This window comes from Lipophrys pholis (assembly GCF_963383615.2).
Source record: "Lipophrys pholis genome assembly, chromosome: 9".
In the NCBI taxonomy this organism is placed as follows: domain Eukaryota; kingdom Metazoa; phylum Chordata; class Actinopteri; order Blenniiformes; family Blenniidae; genus Lipophrys; species Lipophrys pholis.
This window is the reverse complement of record NC_137639.1, coordinates 23,330,773-23,354,023: the sequence shown is the minus strand read 5'-3', so window position 1 is coordinate 23,354,023 and position 23,251 is coordinate 23,330,773. Positions and strand designations below refer to the sequence as shown.

Genomic DNA, 23,251 nt, shown 5'->3' with positions numbered 1-23,251 from the left:
TTTCCGCGATTTTCTAAGAAAGTCAACTTATATAGACGTAAACATTCTACATCAATATAAATTGTCTGCTATTATTCACGCAAACGAATTTAAATTTTTTTTCAGAGCCTTGTTTTGTTTCAGAAATGACATTAGTGGATTCACAGTGTATTACTGACACCCAGAGGACATGACAATAAACTGCAATATGCGCTTCAATGCCATCCGTCTTCTATTCTGCTTTATCAAACTTTAGGGTTGCAGGTGCTGGAGCTGGTACCAGCAGACTTACGGGTAAGGCCGGTTGTGCAGTCCGTCACAGCTTAAACACAGAGAGACAAACAGTTACACACGCTCATGCTCAATTTAGAGATGCTGATATAAGTAATACACATATTTTTGGACAGTGTGAGGAAACTGGGGCACCTGGAGAAAATTTCGCACACACAGGGAGTACAATCAAACACCACACAGAAAGGCCCAAAACATAGAATTAAACCAGAGAGATCACCTTGAGCTGAATATGTTCACCGCTACACCATTATGTAGCTATTAATGTGTGTTTTTATCTATCTATCTATCTATCTATCTATCTATCTATCTATCTATCTATCTATCTATCTATCTATCTATCTATCTATCTATCTATCTATCTATCTATCGATCGATCGATCGATCTATCTATCTATCTATCTATCTATCTATCTGTCTATCTATCTATCTGAGGTTTCCTCACAATCAGTGTTTGGACTGTGGGAGGAAATCACAGTACCCAGAGAAAACCCTTGCACGCACAGGAAGAACATGCAGATAGACTCCAAGCTTTTAGTCAAACCAGTGATTTTGTTGTGAAGTTAAAGTATTACAACCTGTGGCCTGTGATATGTTTCAGCATTCATTTTCAATATAATCTCCAATGTTTGCTTGCTTGTTCATATATTCTGAGTGATTGTATCTTTTACATAGACTGAGGTAGGTGTCAACCTTACTCTAAGAAAAATGAATGTGTGAGAGAATTACAAAATTACTGTGTAATGGCTTTAGTGTGAACAGCCTCCAGAGCAATTATGCATACTACTCGGTCACTGTGAATGTGCGACGTAAAACAAAACAAAACAAAACAAAAAAACCTGGCAGCCCTCAGAAAACACATTGCCAGCTTTGCCGACATCAAGGGAGGTTGAGTAAAAACACTTTCTGCTGCTGTGCTGCAGCATGTGAAGAAGCCATTTTACAAAATTTAAATCTAACACCAGGACACACAGTTTCAGACAAAAGTTGTCAGTTCAAGTGATTAAAAATAGATATTCAGCAAATGTTTTCACCTTTATAAACTATTTGTGAAGATATAACTGATCCACTTCTTCATAATGTAATAACAATCATACAATACCAAATGATGTGAATATTTGTTGCTCTTTGCATCCAAATTATCTAAACAATTAGAAGAGGAATTAGGATACGATTTTTTATCAAGAAATAAGAATGTAAGTAGTATTCTTTTTACAAACACCTGAAATTGGTATTCGTCACTGCCCCCTTATTACCATCATCATCATCATCATCATCATCATCATCATTAGTAATATTATTGTTACTGTAAACATTTTACTACTAACGCTTGAGAGACCCGAACATTGGATCTGAAGCATAAATAACCAATCATATAGTTTATAATATCAAAAATTAAGCCAAATCAAGCTGACTGTGGCGAAATGCAGAAGGAAAAAACCACAGGGAGAACATGCTGTTCTCTGTTGTCATCTTCTATCGGAATGTATCCCTCCAATCTTCAACAAGCGCGCGATAAATGTGCAGCTAAAACCTATCGGAACCTTGCCCGTGAATTACACGTCACTCACACGCGACGGTGCCTGTTTGTGTGCGTCGCAGACACTAGACGTGTTCTCTCTTTGATTGTTTCTATCGCCGCACTAAACGTCCACGAGCCACCGGAGCTCTCCGCGGGAAATCTGCGAGGCCAGGTAAATTCACGAAGCCGCGGACTGTCTTCAAACTCTCATGCTGGCGTTCATGTTTAAGTGAGACACGTTAGGAGATACCGACGCGGCGTCGCTTCCAGCGGGAGTGGAATTGGTGCAGTGCCAGTGCGCTGCACCGCCGCTTCCTGGGAGCAGCTAGCAGGCTAACGTTAGCCGGAGGAGGCTGCCGCTGGCCGCCGCTGCTGGCTGCTCGTCCAGCCCCTACCGGACTCAACAGACCTCCGCCCCGGGGTCTTTACGATCGTAAAATACAACCTGTAGCGATTCAGTTTGAAACCGTGTGCTCCCGTTGGCCTGTTTTGCTCCTTCAAAAGTCTGCGTCAAGATACAACAGCTTGCGGCTTTCACGCGATAAACGCCTCCAAACGATAAACTGGCATCTTCTCGAGCCCTTCATCGATCTAATCTATTTATCTTAACTTCTCACGACAACAATTATCATTAAACCTGCAATCTATTACGGATTACTTTTACTTTCAACTGTCTCTGTCGTTTCTTTTTCACTGTCTATTTACATCTTAACAATACTACGCATCTTTTCTATTGTTTACTTCAAAGAATTTGTTATATGTGTATCAGTAAACAAATACCTGTCCTACTCGGTAGACTGTAAACAATGGAGGCTCAACGATCAACAGATGAGACAGAAAAATGTGTTATTGACCTTTATAATATATTGTTTACCAAAATGGTTATATATTACATACTTTAATCTGAATACCCTCCGTCTTAAAATAATATAATTGCAATGTTAACAGAACGTTAAATAAAAAATTCTTAAGCGTGTTTTGTGATTTTAAATTGATGATGACCCCCGGTTTAACCTTTCATGGTTTTTTGTCCACATTTAATCTAAGTAACAGTATATTAGCTTTCTATTCAATGCATCAAGTAGGTATTGTTTTTACAGAAATCCTTCACTTTTCAAATTGTTTCTAATTGGTTGATGTACACCTGAATAATAACAAGTTGCAGCCATGGTCAACTTGTTTAACTTATATTAAAACTGAAGCAAATAAAGAACCTTGTTTTGTTGAATCCACCTACTCATTCTTTCTATTTATAGAAATCCTGATTCTCTCTGTTATTTATGTCTTATTTCCTTTACAATCCCGTTACGAGACACCAGGTACATACTGGACACTACCAGGCTCTGGGGTGATATTTGCATCTTGCTGAATGTATTACATTACTACCAGACGCCACCATTTTCCTCCCTGTTTTATTTTTGATGTGAGAATCTGATCTGAGCAAGTGGCGTCTGCCTCAGGAGAGGATGTCCTTGTGCACTGTAACACCTTGTCTCCAATGCAGGGTCATTTCTCGTAACAAAGATCAACCATAAACACTGATAGTAGAGAAGTGCATTTGTTGACCTCTTTCCAAACGCATGCGTATCCACCACGTGTTCTCGTTGCTGCCGGTCACGTGACTCGCAACAGAAACCTAATTTTCTTTAGAAATGAAAACGAAACTAACTGAGGTTGCTCGGTTTCCCTTCACTTACAAGACTTATCTGGTGCATTTTCCTTTTCAGTTTACTGTAGTTTGCATAATTTCTGACCTTTATAAGAGACCTCGGTGTAGTTTTCTTTCAGAAAGAAGGGACATTTCAGAAGAAGACGCACAGATTGGATATGTGTTTTCTTTAACAGCTGTTTCTTTGTATTCTTCGTGTACAGGTTTTTTTTTTCCTTGTCTAAAAAAAGGCTCATCGTTGTTTTCCTGGACTTGTCAGTCTTGATTTTGAGTCATCTGATCGTTGGGAAGCTGCTGGGGCGTCTTTTAACTCTTTTTCTCTCCAGACACTTTGCTTTCAACTGCTCTAGGTGAGACGAAGTCTGAGTTTTGCCTCCATATGCGGGCTGTTGCCTGTAAAAGAGGATGTGCTAGGTGTAATTTCTGCTGTAGTACTTGTAAACTCATGTTGCCAATCAGTCTGTAACAGTGATGGATAATGTAAGAGGCAGGGGACTTACTTCAATCAGGCCATCAAACAAACATCCTCAAAACATGTGGCATGTCATTTATCTCAATATCTTTAAATAGTGGCGTTTTTTCAAGTTGTTTAAAAAAAAAAAAAAGTACAAAAATATTTGTTATTTAAAAAAAATAAACATTTAAATGTACATGAAATGAAACTTCCTTGTAGGCTATTTGATTATGATGTTAAAAAAACACGTCTGTTTAGCTGTGGTTACGTTTTTTAATATACCTGAACAGACGAGAATCATCAAGAGCCAACACTGTCAAAAATATTAACATAGTCAAAAAAAACAACTTATCAGAATCAGATCGTTTTAATCATTTCAGGGGGACATTATTTGTTGTGGCCATTATTTTAACTCTGCCAATAATAAATCATATCTATACATATTTCATTGAAGGAGTTATATAATATTATATGGACACAGTGAGCAGGAAAAAAGACCCACATTCTCAGGAAATAAGTCATTCTAAGTTAAGAATTTCTATCTGGGAATAATGAAGTATTTCTATTCTATTAAACTGAACTCAGTGGATGTATGGACAGTTATTTCAATTATGTAAAATAAAAACAACAATAAATAGAAGAGCGATCTCTGTATTCAAACAACAATTTCCTTATATTAAAATAAGACATAAAATGCCTTTATCAAGTACATTTAGGTGCCCAACACAGATTTCTGTGTTTTGCTTTACATTTACCCATAAATGTAGAATTCTTCACTATTTGTGTAACTTTGGCCACAAATGTTCAGGTAGCAAGTCTTGTGAGTTTCTCTGTCCTTAGTGCATATCTACAGATCGCCAATTCCATTCGACAGTTTGAACTGCCCTTTAACCCTCTCCAACATCCACGACCAACACTGTGAACTGTCCTTTAATTGCTGAAATATCAGCTCACCCATTATGACAACAAAGTACAGGAAAGACTCTCGTGAGATGACTTGTGTTTGAGAAGAATTATTGGAATAGCCTGAAGTGTATCAATGATATTTATTTGTTTCTGGACCTGACACCACTAAGTGCACTAAACATGTTAAATCAATTTCTCAGATGGTGATTCTCGCCTGTGCTTTTCTTCTGGATCAGTTGACAGAAAATCCCAGTGTCTGCAGATTTCGAAAAAAAATCCCAAGTTGTTATTTTTTTGTCAAAAGTTGTGTTGCGTCAGGATGAAGATGACTCGGCCTTCGGGGCTGCTGGCCCTGTCGGACTCTATTACAGTGACGAAGCTACACTGTGTTTTATTAACGTGCTGTTCAGGCCTGCTCGGCTCTGTGCGACATACAGTCAGCCATGCTGACCAGGCCGGCCAGGATGAAACCCGATTCAGTATTGGGTGTCTTCTTGTTGTCGGTCTCACTGATATAGACATTATTGAGTGTTGTTAGCTGTGACACTCGAGGCAGAATCAATGTTTGTTTTTACCATAGAAGGATATTTGAAATTTACACTCAGGGGCTCAAAATGAACATTTCACCTCACTGAATATGGCCTGAATCATGTGTGTTTTTATTAGATGTTGGGAATTATTTAACCTCTGCAAGAAAAAGAAAAGAACAAACTATAGTCTGGACTGCTGGCTAGAAGCTGTTCGGTCTGTCACTGTTGTTCTTCGATGTTGTTGTGTCCTTGGAGCTGTCCTTTTTGTCTGCATCATTGTCTCACTTTCCCCCTCTGCTATAGATCCAGACCCCTGCATTAATTTGTACGGCCAGAAATAATACAGAATAGTCACAAGAAGGTTTGAATTATTAATCACAACCCTTTTACCCTGGGATTGCGTTTCATTGTGACAGGGAGATATAGTATGTCACCCTGCAGTATCCTTGTAGATTGACTCTGTGTTATAATCTTAATATATGTACAGCAACATCAACACTGTTGTCACCTTTTGGAGCTTATTCTCTGCAGTCTTCCATCACAGCTGCACATTTGATTCCTCACTTTGTGTTAAGCTGCATTTTGGAAGCTATAGTGTAGTAATGCTAAAAACTGTGTCCTTGGTGCTGGTATAGATTCGCTGTCTTACCCAAGGATGCTCCTGAGCTGCTTGGGGGAATGCCAGGATGGTTTGAAATTGTGTTGTTTGGTTACAGAGATGGTTTTCACTTAACCTGGCTTTTTTCGTATTTTAGACGGTCTCATTGTCTTTCTGTTGCTGAAACTCGTCCTAACTTTGGGCTTTATCGTGTTTCAGGTGCTCAGTGTGCGGCTGTTGTTGCCCTGACGTCCATCAGGGTACTCTGTTTGTGCTTTGACGAAGAACACGAATCCAGAAACTGTACAATCAGCTGCAGCAGCCCCTCTAACGCTCAACCCCTGCGCTATGAGCAGAGGTAGAGGAGGGCCTTACAAAGAACACTACTGTAGGCAGCCACCTTCCCACCTGCAGGCCAAGGAGAATTACAACAGACCTGGCCCAGCAACAGACTTCCCCAGAGCTGGCCCACATCAGATCTCGCATCCAAATTACTACAACAATTCTGGTCACCCTGGAGTACCCTTACAGCCCCCTGCTCCTCTCATCCCCAACAGCCCCAATAGCTCATATAGCCAGAGCCACAGTGTCACATTGACTCCCAATTCCTTTCAATACAGACAAGCAGCGTTCCTAAGAGGGCAGAGTTCTGAGGCACCGCACTTCCACGGAGGCCCACACAGAGGAGGGCTTTTTGTTCCCGGTAGGCCAGCTTGTCCAGGCTACCAACCCCAGTCAGGTTATAATAGCTATCCAAACCGCAATAGCAGCCCGAGAGGTAGAGGGGGCTATAGACAAGATCAGAATTTTGCATACCCACATGCAGCAGAACCATCAAGAGGAAGATATTTCCCTCAAAATCCGAATCCAAACCAGCGCTACGACAGACAATGGGGTGCCAAAACTGACTCCGTCTTTGGAAGCTTTCAGAGTTTGTGTCTTCACGACAGACCCAGTAAAGGACCAAAAAAGTTTAACAGACAATCTTCATCTGAGTCCAACAAAGTTGACATCAAGCTCACACCTGATATCCAAGAGCAGGTCCTCAGAGCTTTGGTGATTCTGAAGCCCGATGAGAGAATTCCCGCTAAGATCTTAGCCAAAAAGCTGCGTCTACCCAAAAGCATTGTCAATCAGGCTCTCTACGCATTAGAGCACTTACGAAAGGCTTCCAAACAAGGACAGACCCCTCCTGAGTGGTCTCTGTACAGAAAACCTATCACTGGGGGAAAAGAGCAGCTCTCTGAAGTGCGTGATTCGTCGTCTAAAGGCCCTCGAAATCCTGAAGTCAAGGTTGATCCAGAAACAGAAACCAGGGTAAAGGTTGAAGAGGAGGGCTCTGACGCTGAATCCATTTCTTATTCCAGCTTTTCGTCTGAGTCATTCCACTCTGAAGAGTACCAGTCACCACCAAACGAGCAACGCCGGCAGGAACAGCATCTCGATCCAACAAGCTCCCCCGATCCGGAGATGAAGGTTGGCATGATGTCAGACCAGAAGGAGCTCGTTATGCGGTACCTCTTTGAGTCAGGGGAGGCAACTGCACTTGTCATAGCGAAAAATCTGGGTCTTAAGAGCACCAAGCAGGTGAATCCCACCCTCTACACTCTGGAGAAGCAAGGTGACGTCAAAAAGAATGGAGATGTCAACCCTCCCATGTGGGAGCTGTCAACTCGCCGCAAAGATCGAATGGAGAGGAGCCTCAAAGCTGCACAGAGCATCGCCAATGCGGAAGTACCGATGGAGAGCAGGGCGAGTAGTAACAACAAGGGAGGAGGTTCCACGTTCGCGATACCAGGCCTTGAGCCGATGCTGGAGGACTGTACACCAAAGCAAAGTCATAACGAAGCCGTGAGTGAGGTGTGAATGTGTGCTTCTTGCATTGTTCTAGGTAGATTCTTCAAAAATGTTTTGTTAGTCTACGCTCAAATGATTGTGAAGCAAGTCTGTGTGCTTTGTACATCAATGAAAAAGAGGGAAAACGAGGCATAAAAACCTCCAGACATGCCTAAGTCAAAACCAATAATATGCAAGTAATACAGGAGGACATTTTGTTAAAGCAGTTTAAAGTGCAAGTCACATATTTTTAGTGCCCATAGTAAAGTCTTCACAAAGATAAAGAAGCTTAGTCTAGACGTTCCATTAATAACCTGATAGAGGTTGATGACACTGCATAAAGACCAATTCAACGAGTATAAAATTCTCAGACTAGTTTGATATGTTGAAGCTGTTATCTCGCCTGGTTGGAGAAGATAACACAGCTCGTCATAACAGTGGCTCTGCAGGATCTGCTTCCAACTTGGCTTTATTGAAGGTAAAACTTCAGGGAGTTCATACATTGAGCTTAGATATACCAAGTTTCGGGATGCAAAGTGAGGAAGTCAGAGCAGGGAGCAAAGTACCTCAAACCATGTGGCTTTTAATAAACACAATACTGCTCTATTCCTCCCTTTAGAAGCCCTCCTCCACCCCGTGCAAAAGCAAAGAGACCAATGAAGGGCAGTGGGCCACCGACGACATCCCAGAATTCCTCAATGCCATCCGCAGAGAGACGGATGCCGATAAGCACACGGTGGAGAAGTCGAATGCCATCGGCACCGTCGCTGTGTCAGTGGCTGCGCCGCCTCCCCAGAACCTGTGGGCCAAACTGCAGGAGGTGAGGCTGAAAAACCCCGTCAGCGGCCTCATGGAGTATGCCCAGTATCTGGGCCAGAACTGCGAGTTCCTGCTGCTTGACCAGTCGGGACCCTCCCACGACCCAAGGTCAGTCAGACTGATACGCTCTGATGTTTTGTTTGTTAAAAGCTTTGCAACATTTCGATTCCTTTGATCTTTATTCACCAACTCACTTTTCATTGCAAACGCGATCTCTTATTGTATTGTATGCAGATTAGATTTATGAAAAATGGCTACACTGTGTCAGGAATGAACGTTTGACACTGTTGACACTAAATTATTTTGAGATATTTAGCCTTTATGTAGTTTTTAAAATGCCACGTACTAGAATTACTCATTTTATTGGTGAGAAGAAGATGGGCCTTTTTTTTTCCTTTCACAAAAAAAAAGAAAAATTGCATCAGCAAAGTAGAGAAATACAATCACATATTTTATTTCAACAATTATGGTGATCTGTCCACTGCTGAAAAATATCAATTACAATTTTTTTCTTTATTTCAGGCTCCAAGACACAGCACAAAGCAGAATTATTGATGAACATGCCCGTCTCCAGTATTAGATCAGACTAAAACTGTCTTTAGCTGTCTCTCCTCTAAATATTATTTAGCTGTTAAATGCAAGGAGCATTTACTCTTTGTAATGCAGACCTGGTTATGAGATCATTTGAAAAAGTCTGTATATCAGACCTGAAGTAGTTATAACGTGAAGCTACGGCCTTTCTTTAAAGATGACAATTCAGGAATGAAAAGTAGGAATGAAATGTACTTTGCTTCCTAAGCTATATAGTAATATAACAGTATATCAACATGCGGCTGGTTTTTTTATTTCTTCTTCTACTTCCGTTAGGTTTCGTATGCAAGTGATGCTCAACGGGAGACTGTTTCCAATTGTAGAAGCTTCCAGCAAAAAAGTTGCAAAGAAGGACGCTGCAGCGGCGACCCTGCGTATCCTCGTTGGGGAGATGCAGGGCGGGACGAGCACCGGGGATGAAGGACACGCCACCACCGGGGACCAACCGACCGAGCTGCTCGCTGACCCCAGTGTGAGTTGTTCAGGGCAAAAACAAAACTCGCCTGTGATTTGGCGGTCGGACTGCAGCTTTACCTGGGGAAACCGCAATGAGTAGTATGAGTTTTTCTTTTTCCTAGATATGATAAAAGGCAGTGTAGTTTGGGTCATGAGCAGTACGCAATGGAGAGGAATAAAAGGGTTAACTGTCATACGTTTTCAATTCCTGTTATTTAGTCCGAACATGGTAACAATTATTGATAGGCTTGTTGCTTGTTAAGTGCCATGATTAAAGTTTTGTTAACCTTATGTTTGGTAATTATCAGAGTTTTTGGCTCCAAGTTTATCACTTAACAGATTGATGATATTTTGTGTCTTCTTTTTACAGGGTGCGGTGGAAAACACAGGGGCCACATTAGGGTCCATTAGCGTGGAAGGCATGACAGAGGGACCTCGTCAGCTCCTGTCCCGCTCTCTGCCTGGTGGGAAGAATCCAGTGTCTGTCCTGATGGAGTACAGCCAGCGCAGTGGGAAGCCCATCGAATTCATCATCACTGGGCAGGCAGGCCCCCCACACGACCCCAGGTACTGGCTCTTTTCACCAACTCTAGGAGAAGATGTTGGCCTCCAAGCTCCATGGTTGTAGATTGAGAATCTCTTTGCAGTTTCTCGGACATTTCTGCTCCAGGGAAGCAGTTATTTCTGCTCATGCTCTCCTCAGTCTTGAAGTCATATGACAAAAATACAATCCCATCTCTGTTTTTCTATTTTCAGTTTTGATTAGTTTTTCTTATCTACAACCTTGTTTTTTTCTTCCGTTACCTTTCTGAAAAAAAGTTGTATATCTGTTTTGGTTACTATTATTAATAGTTATTATTATCCTGCCACATCTGCTCATTCATTTAAGAATAACAAGTACTAGATTAATGAAGTGTGACGTGTGTGAGCTCAGTCCCAAACCAATAAATGATCCATTACCCATTCCCTCTTGCACTCTTTTCACCGTCTCCGTCCTGCGTTCAGGTTTATGTATAGGGTGAAGGTTGGAGAGAGCTTGTTTGCAGAGGCCTCGGCTCCGAGCAAGAAGGCAGCCCGCCAGCTGGCAGCAGAGGAAGCTGTCAAAGAATTAATGGCTGATGGGAGACTGCAGCTCAACAAGGTGCAGACCGAGACGTAGAAAATACTCCTATTTAGTTTGAGATCACTGAGGCGGAAAAAGAAAATGTTGTCATCTCCATCACACTTTGTGCAACAGTTAATTGCTCTATTTTACTCCTCCTCTTCCTCCTCCTCCTCCTCTCGTCTCTCTCTCCTGCAGCCTCAGTTGCCGCTTGGCACTTCCAGCGATGGAGATCTGGGCGCTTCTGGGACATGTGCCTCTTTGCCGCCTCTCACCGCAGATGAGCTGCGAGCGGCCCACGAGGCCGGGGTTGGGGACCTCATCAACCACTTGAACAACAATGCAGTGTCGGGTCTTCTGGAGTACGCCAGAGCCCGGGGCTTTGCTGCTGAGATCCGGCTGGTGGGCCAATCTGGGCCACCGCATGAGCCCAAGTATGTGTGAGCAGCTGCATGGGTGCACAGAAAGTCACCTTAAAGATGCAAACAACAGATGAAAATATCTTGCTGTTGGTTAAATCTTCTTTTTGTAACTGAGGGCTATGGTCAGGGGGAAAATATCCCTTGATACTGTAGCGTCTATGTCAAAACCTCTTCTGTGTTTCCTTTTTCTGCCTATTCCAGGTTCACCTATCAAGCCAAGCTGGGCGGACGCTGGTTCCCTCCAGTCTGTGCATCCAACAAGAAGCAGGGAAAGCACGAAGCCGCAGATGCTGCGCTGCGCGTTCTCATCGGAGAAGCTGAAAGGGCAGCCCGCACCGGGGAGCTTATCCCTGCTGAGGTGTGGGATTTAGAACAGTTCCCCATATTTCATCTCCAGAGTTGAGATTCTGGCCGCTTCAAAAGAGCTTCTCCTCATTCATAATGGGATTAAGGCCGTCCATAATGGGATGAATGAAATTGCAGAGCGTAGCAGCAGGTTTTCTTTTTCCTGATTACCTGTGCTGAAAAGTTGAGCTGAAAGCAATCTGCAGTAAATGCCAGGAAGATAATCAGCTGAAGACTCAAATCGCTGCTCTGAGAAAATAACAGAAACATGTTCATAAGTAATTGTATCATTTAACATGATTCATAGCGAGTGTAAAGTAGGCCACGCGCTAACATGGCATTTCAATGGTGAGAGCTTCACATGTAGAAACTGCTTTGCTATGATGCTGTAAAATACAGTACGGTGCAGAGGTGTCTATATACTGTATATATATCTAACAGGATATATTTTTGAAAGGAGTATAGTACTTCCAGTCATATCGGAGGCAATAAGAGTGAAGCTGGAGTGCCACTTGCAGTTTTTAACTTCCATAGAAAAAGTACTGATTTTGAAAGTACAGTAAGTCTTTTGGCTCTGCACGAAAACACATCTCTTTATTGTATAGGCTGCAGATCCATGATCTAATGTATAAATATTATCTCAATGGGGTCCTCATCCCTCCACAGTCTGTTTGGGATTACATAAAGAGACGGGGTAAAGTGACCTAAATATACAGAAGATCTGTGATTAGTTCTTAAAGGTGTTTTAGACAACCTTCTTGCAGGAAATCTGTCTGCAAGTTCAAACTTTAGGGTTCAGAGATCGGTCACAGTAAATACTGGTTCACTTTGGAATGTGTGAAATGATAAAGATTAACTAACAACACCACCACTCTGAGAGAACGTTTGCCTGAAGCCAGCCTACGTGAAATGAAGCACTTGTTTTCTAACCACGTTATTACGTCCGTTTTCTCTCGTGCTAAATTCTGCATACATAGAATTACAAAGAGAGAAGATGATGTTTATTCTAGATGTACTTATACAATTTGTCTCATCTTGCATTTCTTTATTTGGCTTCCAGCTACCAGTGAGCGGCAGCACTTTGCACGACCAGATCGCTATGTTGAGTCATCAGCGTTTCAACGCCCTGACCACACGTATCCAGCACAGCCTGCTGGGACGGAAGATCCTGGCCACCATCGTCATGAGAAGAGGGGAAGGTCTGGGAACTGTTGTCAGCCTTGGAACTGGTACGTCCTTCTCATTCAGCATATGACCCACTAAACAGGTTAGAAAAGGAATTGTGTTGAAACAGTGAAGAAAAACTAGCTGTCACTGTAGTTTTCCTTGATGTTAAGTTTTCTGGATATCTGTGCTCTCAGGCATTCACTGTCACAAAGCCACAACACAACTAGGTCATTGCAGAACTGAGAGGCATTGCGTTGTCATATACTTTGACATTGAGTGTGTCCTCTTGGATTGTTTTTTTCCCTCCTGTCAGGAAATCGTTGCGTTAAAGGCGAGGAGCTGAGCCTGAAAGGGGAAACGGTTAATGATTGCCACGCAGAAATAATCTCAAGAAGAGGATTTGTTCGGTAGAATCTGATCTATTTCTTCTTAATCAGTGTTTTTTTTTTCTTCTTCTTCTAAAAATACCCCACCTTCCCTCAGACCCAACCTACAGGACATTATTTATAAGTGGCTGTCTCTTCTCCTCTCAGGTTTCTGTACAGCGAGCTGCTCAAACACTATGATGGTGAAGATGACAGTATATTCGAGGAGACACAGAACAACAGGCTGCGGGTTAAATCTGACATCACCTTTCACCTCTACATCAGGTGGGCGATCATGTTTTATCCTCCTTCACCGTCCTTCAGAGTTCTCCTCTTTCTTTCTTGTCCATTCGTCTGATGCCTTTTTTAAGCGGCGGGTCACTTTGTGCGCGGATGTTATCAATACCTCACGTCTCTTCTTTGTCTCTGATCTCCAGCACGGCACCTTGTGGCGACGGCGCCCTGTTTGATAAGTCGTGCAGCGAGGCGGGAGACGAAGTGGAGGGCCACCAGCCTCTGTTTGAGAATGCCAAGCAGGGCAAGCTCCGCACTAAAGTGGAGAACGGCGAGGGGACCATCCCCGTGGAGTCGAGTGCCATCGTACCTACCTGGGACGGCATCCAGCACGGGGAGAGGCTGCGGACAATGAGCTGCAGCGATAAGATCCTGCGCTGGAACGTGATGGGTCTGCAGGGGGCGCTGCTCACCCACTTCCTGGATCCAATCTACCTGAAGTCAATCACACTTGGTAAAGTTAACAGTTGCTTGAAAAGTTGCACAGATGAGTGGAGAACTTGATGCCACCAAAAGTGAATGACCTCCCTTTCGTTCGGTCTCTTCTTGACTCCGATTTCTGTTTCCTCGCCCCTCAGGCTATCTGTACAGTCACGGCCACCTGACACGCGCCGTTTGCTGCCGGCTGGCCAGAGACGGCGAGGCATTCACCCAGAATCTCCCCCATCCCTTCAAGTTGAACCACCCCGAGGTAATTGAACAAGTTTTTGGCAATGTCACACTTAAACATTAATCAGGAATATTGAGGTCATTCTCACTAAATTCATCAATTTAGCTGCCAGCTCTCCAATTTGTGCCCGCACAGCTGGGTTTTTTTTTGTTTTTGTTTTTGCACCGCTCCTTTTATTTAAATTTGGCTCATTCATCAATTAATAAAGAGCAGGCAGGTCACTGTTCAACTGCCGGGAAAGAAAAGAAGTATTACAGTAGCTGGCAGCCGCACAATTCTTGATTTTCTTGTTTCATGTTGTTGTAACACTCACACCAACACAGCAACTGGCTGCATTACATCACTGATACGTGCATTACAAGGCTAATTTTGGAACTCGTGTTTGACACTGAAGGACAAAATGAAACCCCACAGATCTAAACGTGTCCATTCTCTCCTTGCTCCCTCTCCCACACCACATGGCCGGACTGCAGGTGGGCAGAGTGAGCGTGTACGACTCCACACGTCACACTGGAAAGACCAAAGAGTCCAGCGTCAACTGGTGCTTTCCAGACCAGCATTGTGTGGAGGTGTTGGACGGGACCAAAGGAAAACAAGACGGGTATGTTTGAATGGAAAACAAAGCACTGATACACGTTATCATGTTGTTTCTCAGGGTTTTCTCAGACGCGGCATTGCCTATTCACTCATCAGGAAGGCACTACTTTGTTCTTTGCAAGGTCAATAAGTCTTCGTCCTCACAACCACAAGGCCACATTGTGACCATTCTGCCACACGGATTTATGAAGATTGTGACTAATGTAATAATTTGATGAAAGAAATCAAATGTATGTCTCAACATGAATGCATCTCCTGAAAATACATTTAGTAGGGCATCATTTCTTGTTGATATGACTTTTTGGCTCCACTGTGTGGTGCAAGAGCCATACCTGATATAGATTAATTTAATGCTGCTATTGCAGACCTTTTGTAAGTAACTTCTCCGTATTAATGGGACAAAACCTGTGCTTTATCTCTGCAGAACTAATAGATTTTCAGTGACTTCACAGTGTTTTACAATATGTGGTTAGAATGCTTTCTTTATGTTGTTTCGTTAGTTATTTCTCAGGGCTTCACATGACCAGTATTGCTGGGATACCACACGTCTTTTGTTGAATAAAAGCTGTCAAATTACGAAAGCCTTCATTCAGCAGCAATTAAATCACCCGAAACAGCGCTCAGCAGGCATTGACGTAAGCTAAATGGGAATCACTGCATGAACAGGAGAGAAACTGTGTCCTACCAGCATGCCTGACAAACTAGGATGTTTCTCCCAACTGTAACGCCTGTTTCTGCATTTTTAATCAATATTAAGCTCATCGGCCTTCAACTGTCTCCTGTCTAGCAACAAACTGGCCGTGTCCCGCGTGTCCAAGTCCTGCCTGTTCGGTCTGTTCCGCACTCTGTGCCAGCGGTGCGGCCGCACCGACCTGCTCTCGCTGCCCTCCTACGCCCAGGCCAAGATGTCGGCCATGTCCTTTCAGTCCGTGAAGCAGCAGTTCTTTGAAGCCCTGAATGTCCACGGCTACGGGGCGTGGATCGGCAAACCGCTAGAGGAGAAGAGCTTTGAAGAGGGGGAGGGAACCGGGAACAATGAATCCAGCATCTCTGTGGGGTACGGAAACAGTAGAAATGGAGGAGCAACAGAGTTTAAGCAGGAGGAGGCATCGAGCACAGCGGGAGTGCTCTAATATATAAGTAATAACGTGGACGGGTAAAAAGCACATAGCAGTGGCAGATTGAAAAAGAGAGGTGGATGTTATAAAAGAGGAGGACATCAAGCACAGTGAAGCCAGCGGCCAGAGCTGTGTCTCCTAAAGCTGCAGAGAAGGAGTGATGGAAAAAGACATAAGTCAAGGGCAAAGCCTAAAGGATGAGGATGGCTGAGAAAGATCTGTAGGGTGTACAGAATATTATAAACACTACGTGGGAAAGAAACGAGACTAAAGTCAGCGTGTGACCATAGCAGACACTGCTACAAAGCTGGACTCCATTGATTTGCTCAACACTTGTCTGTTGGCGTCGTCTGTACTGTTTATTATTGGGCCCGATTGCAGTTTCATTTTGTTTTTATTAAAGCGGCTGGTTGGAAATGCCGTCATCGTATTCATAATATATATGCTTGATGTGTTTTATCACCTTTGCAGTTGTAGTCTGCTCCCGGAAGGGTTCCCTCTTCTTTTTTTTAACTTTCGTTCGTGCAAACAGCAGGTTCACCGAGCTGTTAATTGCCAAAAACATTAAATGTCATGTAACATTGTTTGTATTCCTTTTTCATTTATTTTTGCTCATATAATGCTTTTTTTGTCTGCTCCCACGGAATTGACACTTGGTAGAGGATGCAATCGGGCGCTCTCAGCAGGACATTTTGATTTTTGAAAACTGTGCCGTGACTATTTCTTCCAGGAAATTAGTCCTCGCTCAGTTTGCAGCCCCCATCTAATTGTACAGAACATTTTACTGTTCACAAGAACACGGCTGAGGACATAAACTGTCTTGTGAGTAACATTTGTTTCCAGATATTTCACGACTTCAGTCCCACACACACTCTGAAGGCTCTGGTCCAGCTGTAATGTGAACACGCACTGTAAACCTTACAGCTGTCCTATTGCTTCACATGTTGTTGCCATGGTTTCCATTCATAAAGCGTAATTCATTGGAGTCCTCAGAGCTGTCTCAAAATTTGCTTTTCAACATTTGTGTTGAAAATAAACAATGTCACAACCTCCGGGGACCGTATTTTTAGTTGATGTTGCTTGTCTGTGTGTGTTTTCTCATTGTCTCAATTTTCTCTTCGGTTTTGGGGTCTTCAGAAGCTGGTCATGCTACAAAATCCTCCAGAGCTTCAACAGTCCTGCTTGCATACTGTGCGTGTTTTTTTTTTAATGTCGATATAAACAGACTTGCGGGTTGTGTCGCATGGCCGGCTCCTTGGAACAGTTTAATTGTGTCTCTTCTTGATTTGGGTGATTGATGCAATATATACATCAGGTACATACAAATACATGAACACACAAAGTGTACAGTGGGGTCCAAAAGGCTGAGGCAAACTGAACTAACTCAAACATCGAAGACTTTTTTTTTTTTGTGTGTGTGTGTGTCTTGGAAGGAAAGATAAATAAACCACAGCTGAGATGTACTGTACTCCTGTACAGCTCCTCTCTCTGACAGTTGCTGTGATTCAGGTCTGATTACTACACAGGAAAGCTATGCAAGTCGACTCAAGGTTTCATGTGGCCTTGATGCTGAATGGAGCCAGGAATTAGCTGATTAAAAAGTAATATAAAAACATTTTTAAGAAGAGAACTGTGAAGGTTACGCTCCGGATGTGAAGCATATTGACATTTTTTACATCTTAACACATCAGATTGCTTTAACTTGATCCAAATTAGCTGTAATACATGTAAGAGGGATTAGCTTTTAAGTTTATTTTAATCAGCTTTAAACATAATTCTTTTTTTAGATTTGCATTTTCCTTGCACTCGGGCAGGTTTTGGTTAACAACTCAGACGTCTGGACTTCACTGTATGCATAAATGGACGTGTGCTTATATTACTGTATATACAGTATGTCTGTGTATGTATATGTGTAGGTTCAATGTATATATCTTGTAAAGCATCTACACTTGCTTTCCTGAAAAATGAATATGATTGCAATTTCATATGGTGTGTTTTTTTTACCTATACATTTTGGAAAGTTTAAAATAAAATCGGTAGCAGTCTATTATGTTTTGTCGTGTTTGTTTTATTTGGATTATACTTGTGTGGAAATAAATAAAGGCAGCATGTTTTGAAGGGGCAGACGATGTTAAGGAGCAGGAGCTCCCGTTCTCAGGGGGGCGCTTCGCGGCGCAGCCTCTTGCAATGCTTCAAAGAATCAGCAGATGGAAACGTACGCACACCTTATGCCTCCGGGTCTTGTTTGTATGAGGAACAGGCTGCAGGAGCCCTGATAATCATGATGGAAGCGACGCATAAGTCTCGAGACGCAATGACCTGTGAGCTCCTTATCATTTATCACATGGAAATAGAACAGATTCTCACACAGATTCAGCTCCACTTATATTTCTTACATACTCCAGCCTCATGAGGAAGTTTCTCTACTTCTGACCTTCATGGACCAATTAGACTTTTAAACTTTGAAGGCGAATACATGGAGATTTATGCATACACGTTAAAGGTACTGTAATTCATTATTAACCCATTCACTGCTGTCTAGAATGTCTTCAACTGGATATGATATCGAGAAAATTCAGGAAGCAGAAGAAAAATAACTGCCAATTGATCTGGGCTACGCTCTTTTGTGTGGAATTTGCATGTTCTTCCTATGTGGGTAGGGGTTTTCCCAGGTACTCCAGTTTTCTAACATGATCCAGAACCATGCATGAAATGTTAAATAGTAACTCTTAAGTAGTTGGGAAGTTGTGTGTGTGTTTGACTGTTGACTCTGAACTGGATCTAAAAATGGAAGGAAACAGCCACTATATATATATATCTTCTTTTTTTTTGACTGAGTAGAAAAGGTCTCATTAAGAGAAAGCTAATCGAAAAAGTATTTTATGTATATGGGCTGAGCTGTGGGAATGAAATCCGTCCTCCTCCCTGTGAAAAACACAGAAGTGGATGGAGCGTTTGGTATTTCTTACATAACATTCACTCTCTGCTGTCACCTAAAGCTCAAAAATGGCCTCACTTGAAGTCTAAAAAAAAATACCCACTTTCTTCTTTCCTTTTTTCTATTGATCAAAGCTAAAATATTTGTCAAATATGCCACTTTTATGTGAAATCACCTCCAGTCCTGTAAAGAAAAATGCAGGCGATGTCTCATCCTGCATTCGGAGGCAGCCAATAGGGATCTTAGTTCCCACATACTGCACTTTAGTTTGACTATTTTATTCTTAAAACATTGTCTGGATTAGATTTCACACTCTGTTGAAATGGCACACAAAGTGTCTTTAGTGTCCATATATGACAGTGTAAATGGACAAATGTAGGAATCATTGTCTCAATCAAACCAAATATTGGAGTGTGATAAATATCTTCAGTGAGAGATGTGCAAGTTGTAAAGTCACATGAAAAGATAACACAGTGAGCCGTTAGACAGTCCTACTCAGTGGGAACAAACACTGGTGTGCGGAGTAAAGCTTGAAATCAGTTCAGCAATTTTTGTGTCTATTGGGGGACACAACGATGGCAGCAATACTGCCAACCAATCAGCATAGTGGTCCATAAAGTGTTTTATATAATCCCCCTCAAACAGTCTGCTTTATTAGAGGAGGACGTAGACGAGAGTGATCCTAACAATCTGCAGGAAAAGAAAACTACAGAGACATTATCGAGGCAAACAGTGGCCCCACCACTTTATATGTTAATAACCTCTGCACCTAATTACAGTCAATCTCCTAAGAAATCAATCTGATTTTTCTCTGGTGTTTCTCTGGCAATCGTTATAAGCGCGTGCATACACATACAGATGCATGTTTGTGCTGTTGACATGGCCTGTGTGTAACGACCGGGGGCCTGTTTCAATCAGACTCCTTGCAGCTCCAGCCGGATTCGTACTCTCTCTCCTGGCAGGTGTTAGCGTGGTGGGAGGGGGGGGGGCAGGACTAATGGCGGAGGGAGAGGAGTGGAGCACGACGGAGGGAGGAATGGCCGAGTGGAATGAGGCTGCATGAAGTGAAATATTAGTTCAGACCGAAGGGCTTAAACAAGCCAATCGATGCTCTCCAATGGAAGTAAATGAGAGTGGGGAGGGAGGGAATACATGAGTGCTGGGTGGGTGGGTGGGTGGGGTGGGGTGGGGGTGTCTCAGGTGCTAAGCTGAAGCAGTACAAGATCATAGTTTTCTAAACTGGATGGAGCATCACATCATTACACCATCAGAGAGACTAAGAGTTTATGTGTTGTGAGGGGGAAAGCGGCTATTTATAGTTCTCGCCATTTGATGCAAAGATGTAATAGAAGAGCCATTAAAAATAATAAAATCTGACAAACAAAACAAACCCTTAGCCTCCAAATGAATAAATGTGCGTTTGTTTGCAGTGATTATTACCTGAGTGGCTCTCAGTGGTATTGTATTTAAATCATCACACAAAGCATTAGAATAAGAATACAGAATTAGAATAAATACACACGACTGCGTTTGTGTAATTGTGCACATTCATAATCACAATCTGAATTCAACCAATTGAGCTGGAGTTTGTCAAACAACCAAAATGTCACAGAGTGTCAGCACTTGTGAATCTTGAATGGTGTCTTAGTGTGTAGTCTGATCTTTATTTTACATTCGGACTGGCAAAATCTATCAAGCAACAAGGTTGGACTGACGATCTGAATGCAACACTTCGCTTCGGTGTGACAATACAAACCTAACGTGACATTTAAGGTGCGGCTTTGCTCATTTGTTCGTTTGAACCAGATTTTCTACTCTGTGAAAGGACAGGGAGAAAAGCAATTATTCCAGGAACAACAAAAATGGCTGCATCACACTAGTGGTCACGGGTCCTGTCTTATGTGAGAATTAAACTGGTATTACTGGCTGGTTAAACATCTGTATATGAGAGAGTATTTGGATTATTAGCTCAGGCTGTGGTCGAAAGTATCAGATGGGTTTTATCAGCTTCTGTTCCTGCTTTGTTGAGAAGTTGTCGGTAAACTGAGAAGCGTTGAGTTGGTTCTTCTGTATGTATTTGTTTTTTAAATCTACGTAACTCATTCAGATCTGGTCATGTAACTCAGTTGAATGTTGACATCAGAAGTGCTTTTTGTTTTAACTTGGTGCTGAAGAGCAGACATTTGATACACTGGTAATATGAAAACATTTTTAGTTTTATCTCCATTTCCTTAATTAACTAAAGTTCATTAATATGATAGTGACATCTCAGGTGATTGTTCGCCCTGTTGTTTTTCTTTCTGGATAAAGTAGTTAAATGGATCTTAGCACATGCTTCAATTTCTCCATTCTGAGTAACTCATAAACACTCTGGATTGGATTTGAGCGCTTTCTGTCTGCTGTTTGCATGTTCTTCACCTGGTTGTGTAGGTTTTCTACACTGGTTTCCTCCCAAAGTCCAAACACATGGATTCAGGGCTGAATGTGGACTCTAAATAGCTTTTGGCGTTAATATGTTTGACTGTGATGGACTGGCGACCTGTTCAGCGAGGACCCTGCTGGGATTGACTCCAGCAACAGTGAGGTGGCTCAAATGGCTTATAAGATATTGATTTACTTGATGAATGGATGGATTGATGGACTTAGGCTGTAGCCACAATATTTCTCTTTCTAACAGAAGTAAATAAAGGTGAGCCGAGCTTTATAAGAACTGCATGTGTGTAATTCATCTTCATTGTTTTGTTGCTTTTTCTTCATATGATTCATCTATATGTTACTAACTTCCAGACGATAGAGAATCTGTTGATGATGAACTGCTGAGCCTCACTGGACATCATACTGGCCCACACAGTGCTGACAGTACTTTACTTGGATTTGCATAATAAAGTAAAAACTACAGTTTAAAAGAATAACTATTGACTATATAAATCACTCACTCAACTCTTTATAATAATGGCACTTTGGCTCTACAGTGACTGCAAAGAATAAACCAGGGGTTCTATAAGTGTGAGAGGGTCTCCACACCATGTAATCATTTTTGGTTGAGTGCCGGACCTGCTCAGTACCTTTCACGTAATGGAAATATTTATAACTGAAAACACACATCTCTCATTGGTTAAATACTATTATTTAGAGGTATATGACGTGTATTTATATGTAGTCTGGAAGTGCGGCAACTGTTTAACTTACACTTCATTACTCTGATAAATTCAGTTGTAAAAATCTGTTTCAATCAATTTGATAGTTGTGCTACATATTTTTTAATCCTGATGTCTGATCAAAAAAACGAAGACGTAGAGAAAAGAAATCCCCTGGACCCTCTGACTTTTCTTGTTAATTCTCCTGAAGCTTCCCGTCACAAACTTTCTGTTTTTACACCGAAAGTGCAGCGAAGTGGTGATTTGGTTGTTTACGATATTGGCAAATTGCCTCTTTTTCTTTTTTCTTTTCTTTTTTTGCAGAAATAGTACTTTTTAAAGTAGGTGTCACAAAAAGTCTGGCAAAAATCAAACAGTGTCACTTAGCTGAGAGATAGGAGACAGCTGACTCAGGGAGCCTGCAGTCATCTCAGACACACACAGCCACTAACCCTGCATAAACTTTACTATCACGCTGACACTTTAGAACTGTACTTAGCATCAGAACTCCGGGAATATCTTCAAATATTAGCATGATGACAGCGGCACACACTTGAAGGCATACTTCCTCAATAGCCTCTTCAATCAACGGTGACACATAGCGTACGATATTGCTGGGAGCCTTGACTCTGCTACATTAAACATTTTTAAATTTGACCTGTTGGATGCATATTATGCCACAAGTCCTTCACACCACCTTGTTGTTTCACTATAATTAGAGGAGAGCATGGCCTTAGCTGTGCAGGGATCAACCAGCGTTTTCTTTTTTCTGTTTCTCTCGTTTGTCTCTCCTATTTTTTATTTTTATTTTTTGCTCCTAATCAGTGAGAAATTGGCCGAGAAGTGGGTTTAGCACGATTCCACACATCCAGATACATCTCGCATTCAACAAGGCTCACTAATTGCTGTTTCTGCCAACTGGAAAAAATAAAGCATATGAGCAATCGGAGATTATAGCCGACAGAACCGCAAACGGGGATGTCACGTTCCCACATAACTAACCTATCTGCATTCAAACCTCTGGGTTTAAGGTACGAACCGTAAACCTCAAAATCCCCGGCCTGCAAAATCTTGCAGCTTTCATGGAAAACTGGCTACAAGTGTGGTGGATGAGACCCGTGCAACCGCATTTTTTATTGTGAGTGTCGGTGTTAAAAGTAGAAATCTTTTTGTTGATACAGTCTCCACTGGCAGGCAGGTCTGGAGCCCATTGTCACGCGAAAATAGATTCTTGCAACATAAACGAGGAAACTATTCGAGCCTATATGTTGAAACTAATAGCAGACACCTAAAAGCATGCGTGCCAAAAATATACACAAAATGATGCATTTACAAATTGCATCGAGTCCCAAATTGTGATTGGAAACCTCCAAAAACTGATTTTCTGTTTGTGGTCCACGAAATAATGACATCAAACTTTTGTCTGCCTTAAAGCTGAGGAATCA

The 23,251-nt window shown here is 42.1% G+C and overlaps 1 protein-coding gene across 2 annotated transcripts; it reads left to right on the top strand.

The window, feature by feature from the left end:
* Nucleotides 1–1,877: 1,877 nt before the first annotated feature.
* adar (adenosine deaminase RNA specific) lies at nt 1,878–17,781 on the top strand. Of its 2 annotated transcripts, none has more exons than XM_080471774.1 (15): nt 1,878–1,964; nt 6,169–7,800; nt 8,405–8,712; nt 9,472–9,667; nt 10,022–10,218; nt 10,657–10,792; nt 10,952–11,187; nt 11,377–11,533; nt 12,581–12,749; nt 13,001–13,094; nt 13,221–13,337; nt 13,490–13,800; nt 13,925–14,037; nt 14,490–14,617; nt 15,401–17,781. In XM_080471774.1, the coding sequence occupies exons 2-15, from the start codon at nt 6,298–6,300 to the stop codon at nt 15,744–15,746; spliced, it is 4,011 nt and encodes a 1,336-aa protein (XP_080327900.1). In that variant the 5' UTR covers nt 1,878–1,964; nt 6,169–6,297; the 3' UTR covers nt 15,747–17,781. The 2 variants fall into 2 exon arrangements, with proteins under 2 accessions (XP_080327900.1, XP_080327899.1); XM_080471773.1 differs by having other exon boundaries at nt 6,169–7,809.
* The last annotated feature ends 5,470 nt before the right edge of the window (nt 17,782–23,251 follow it).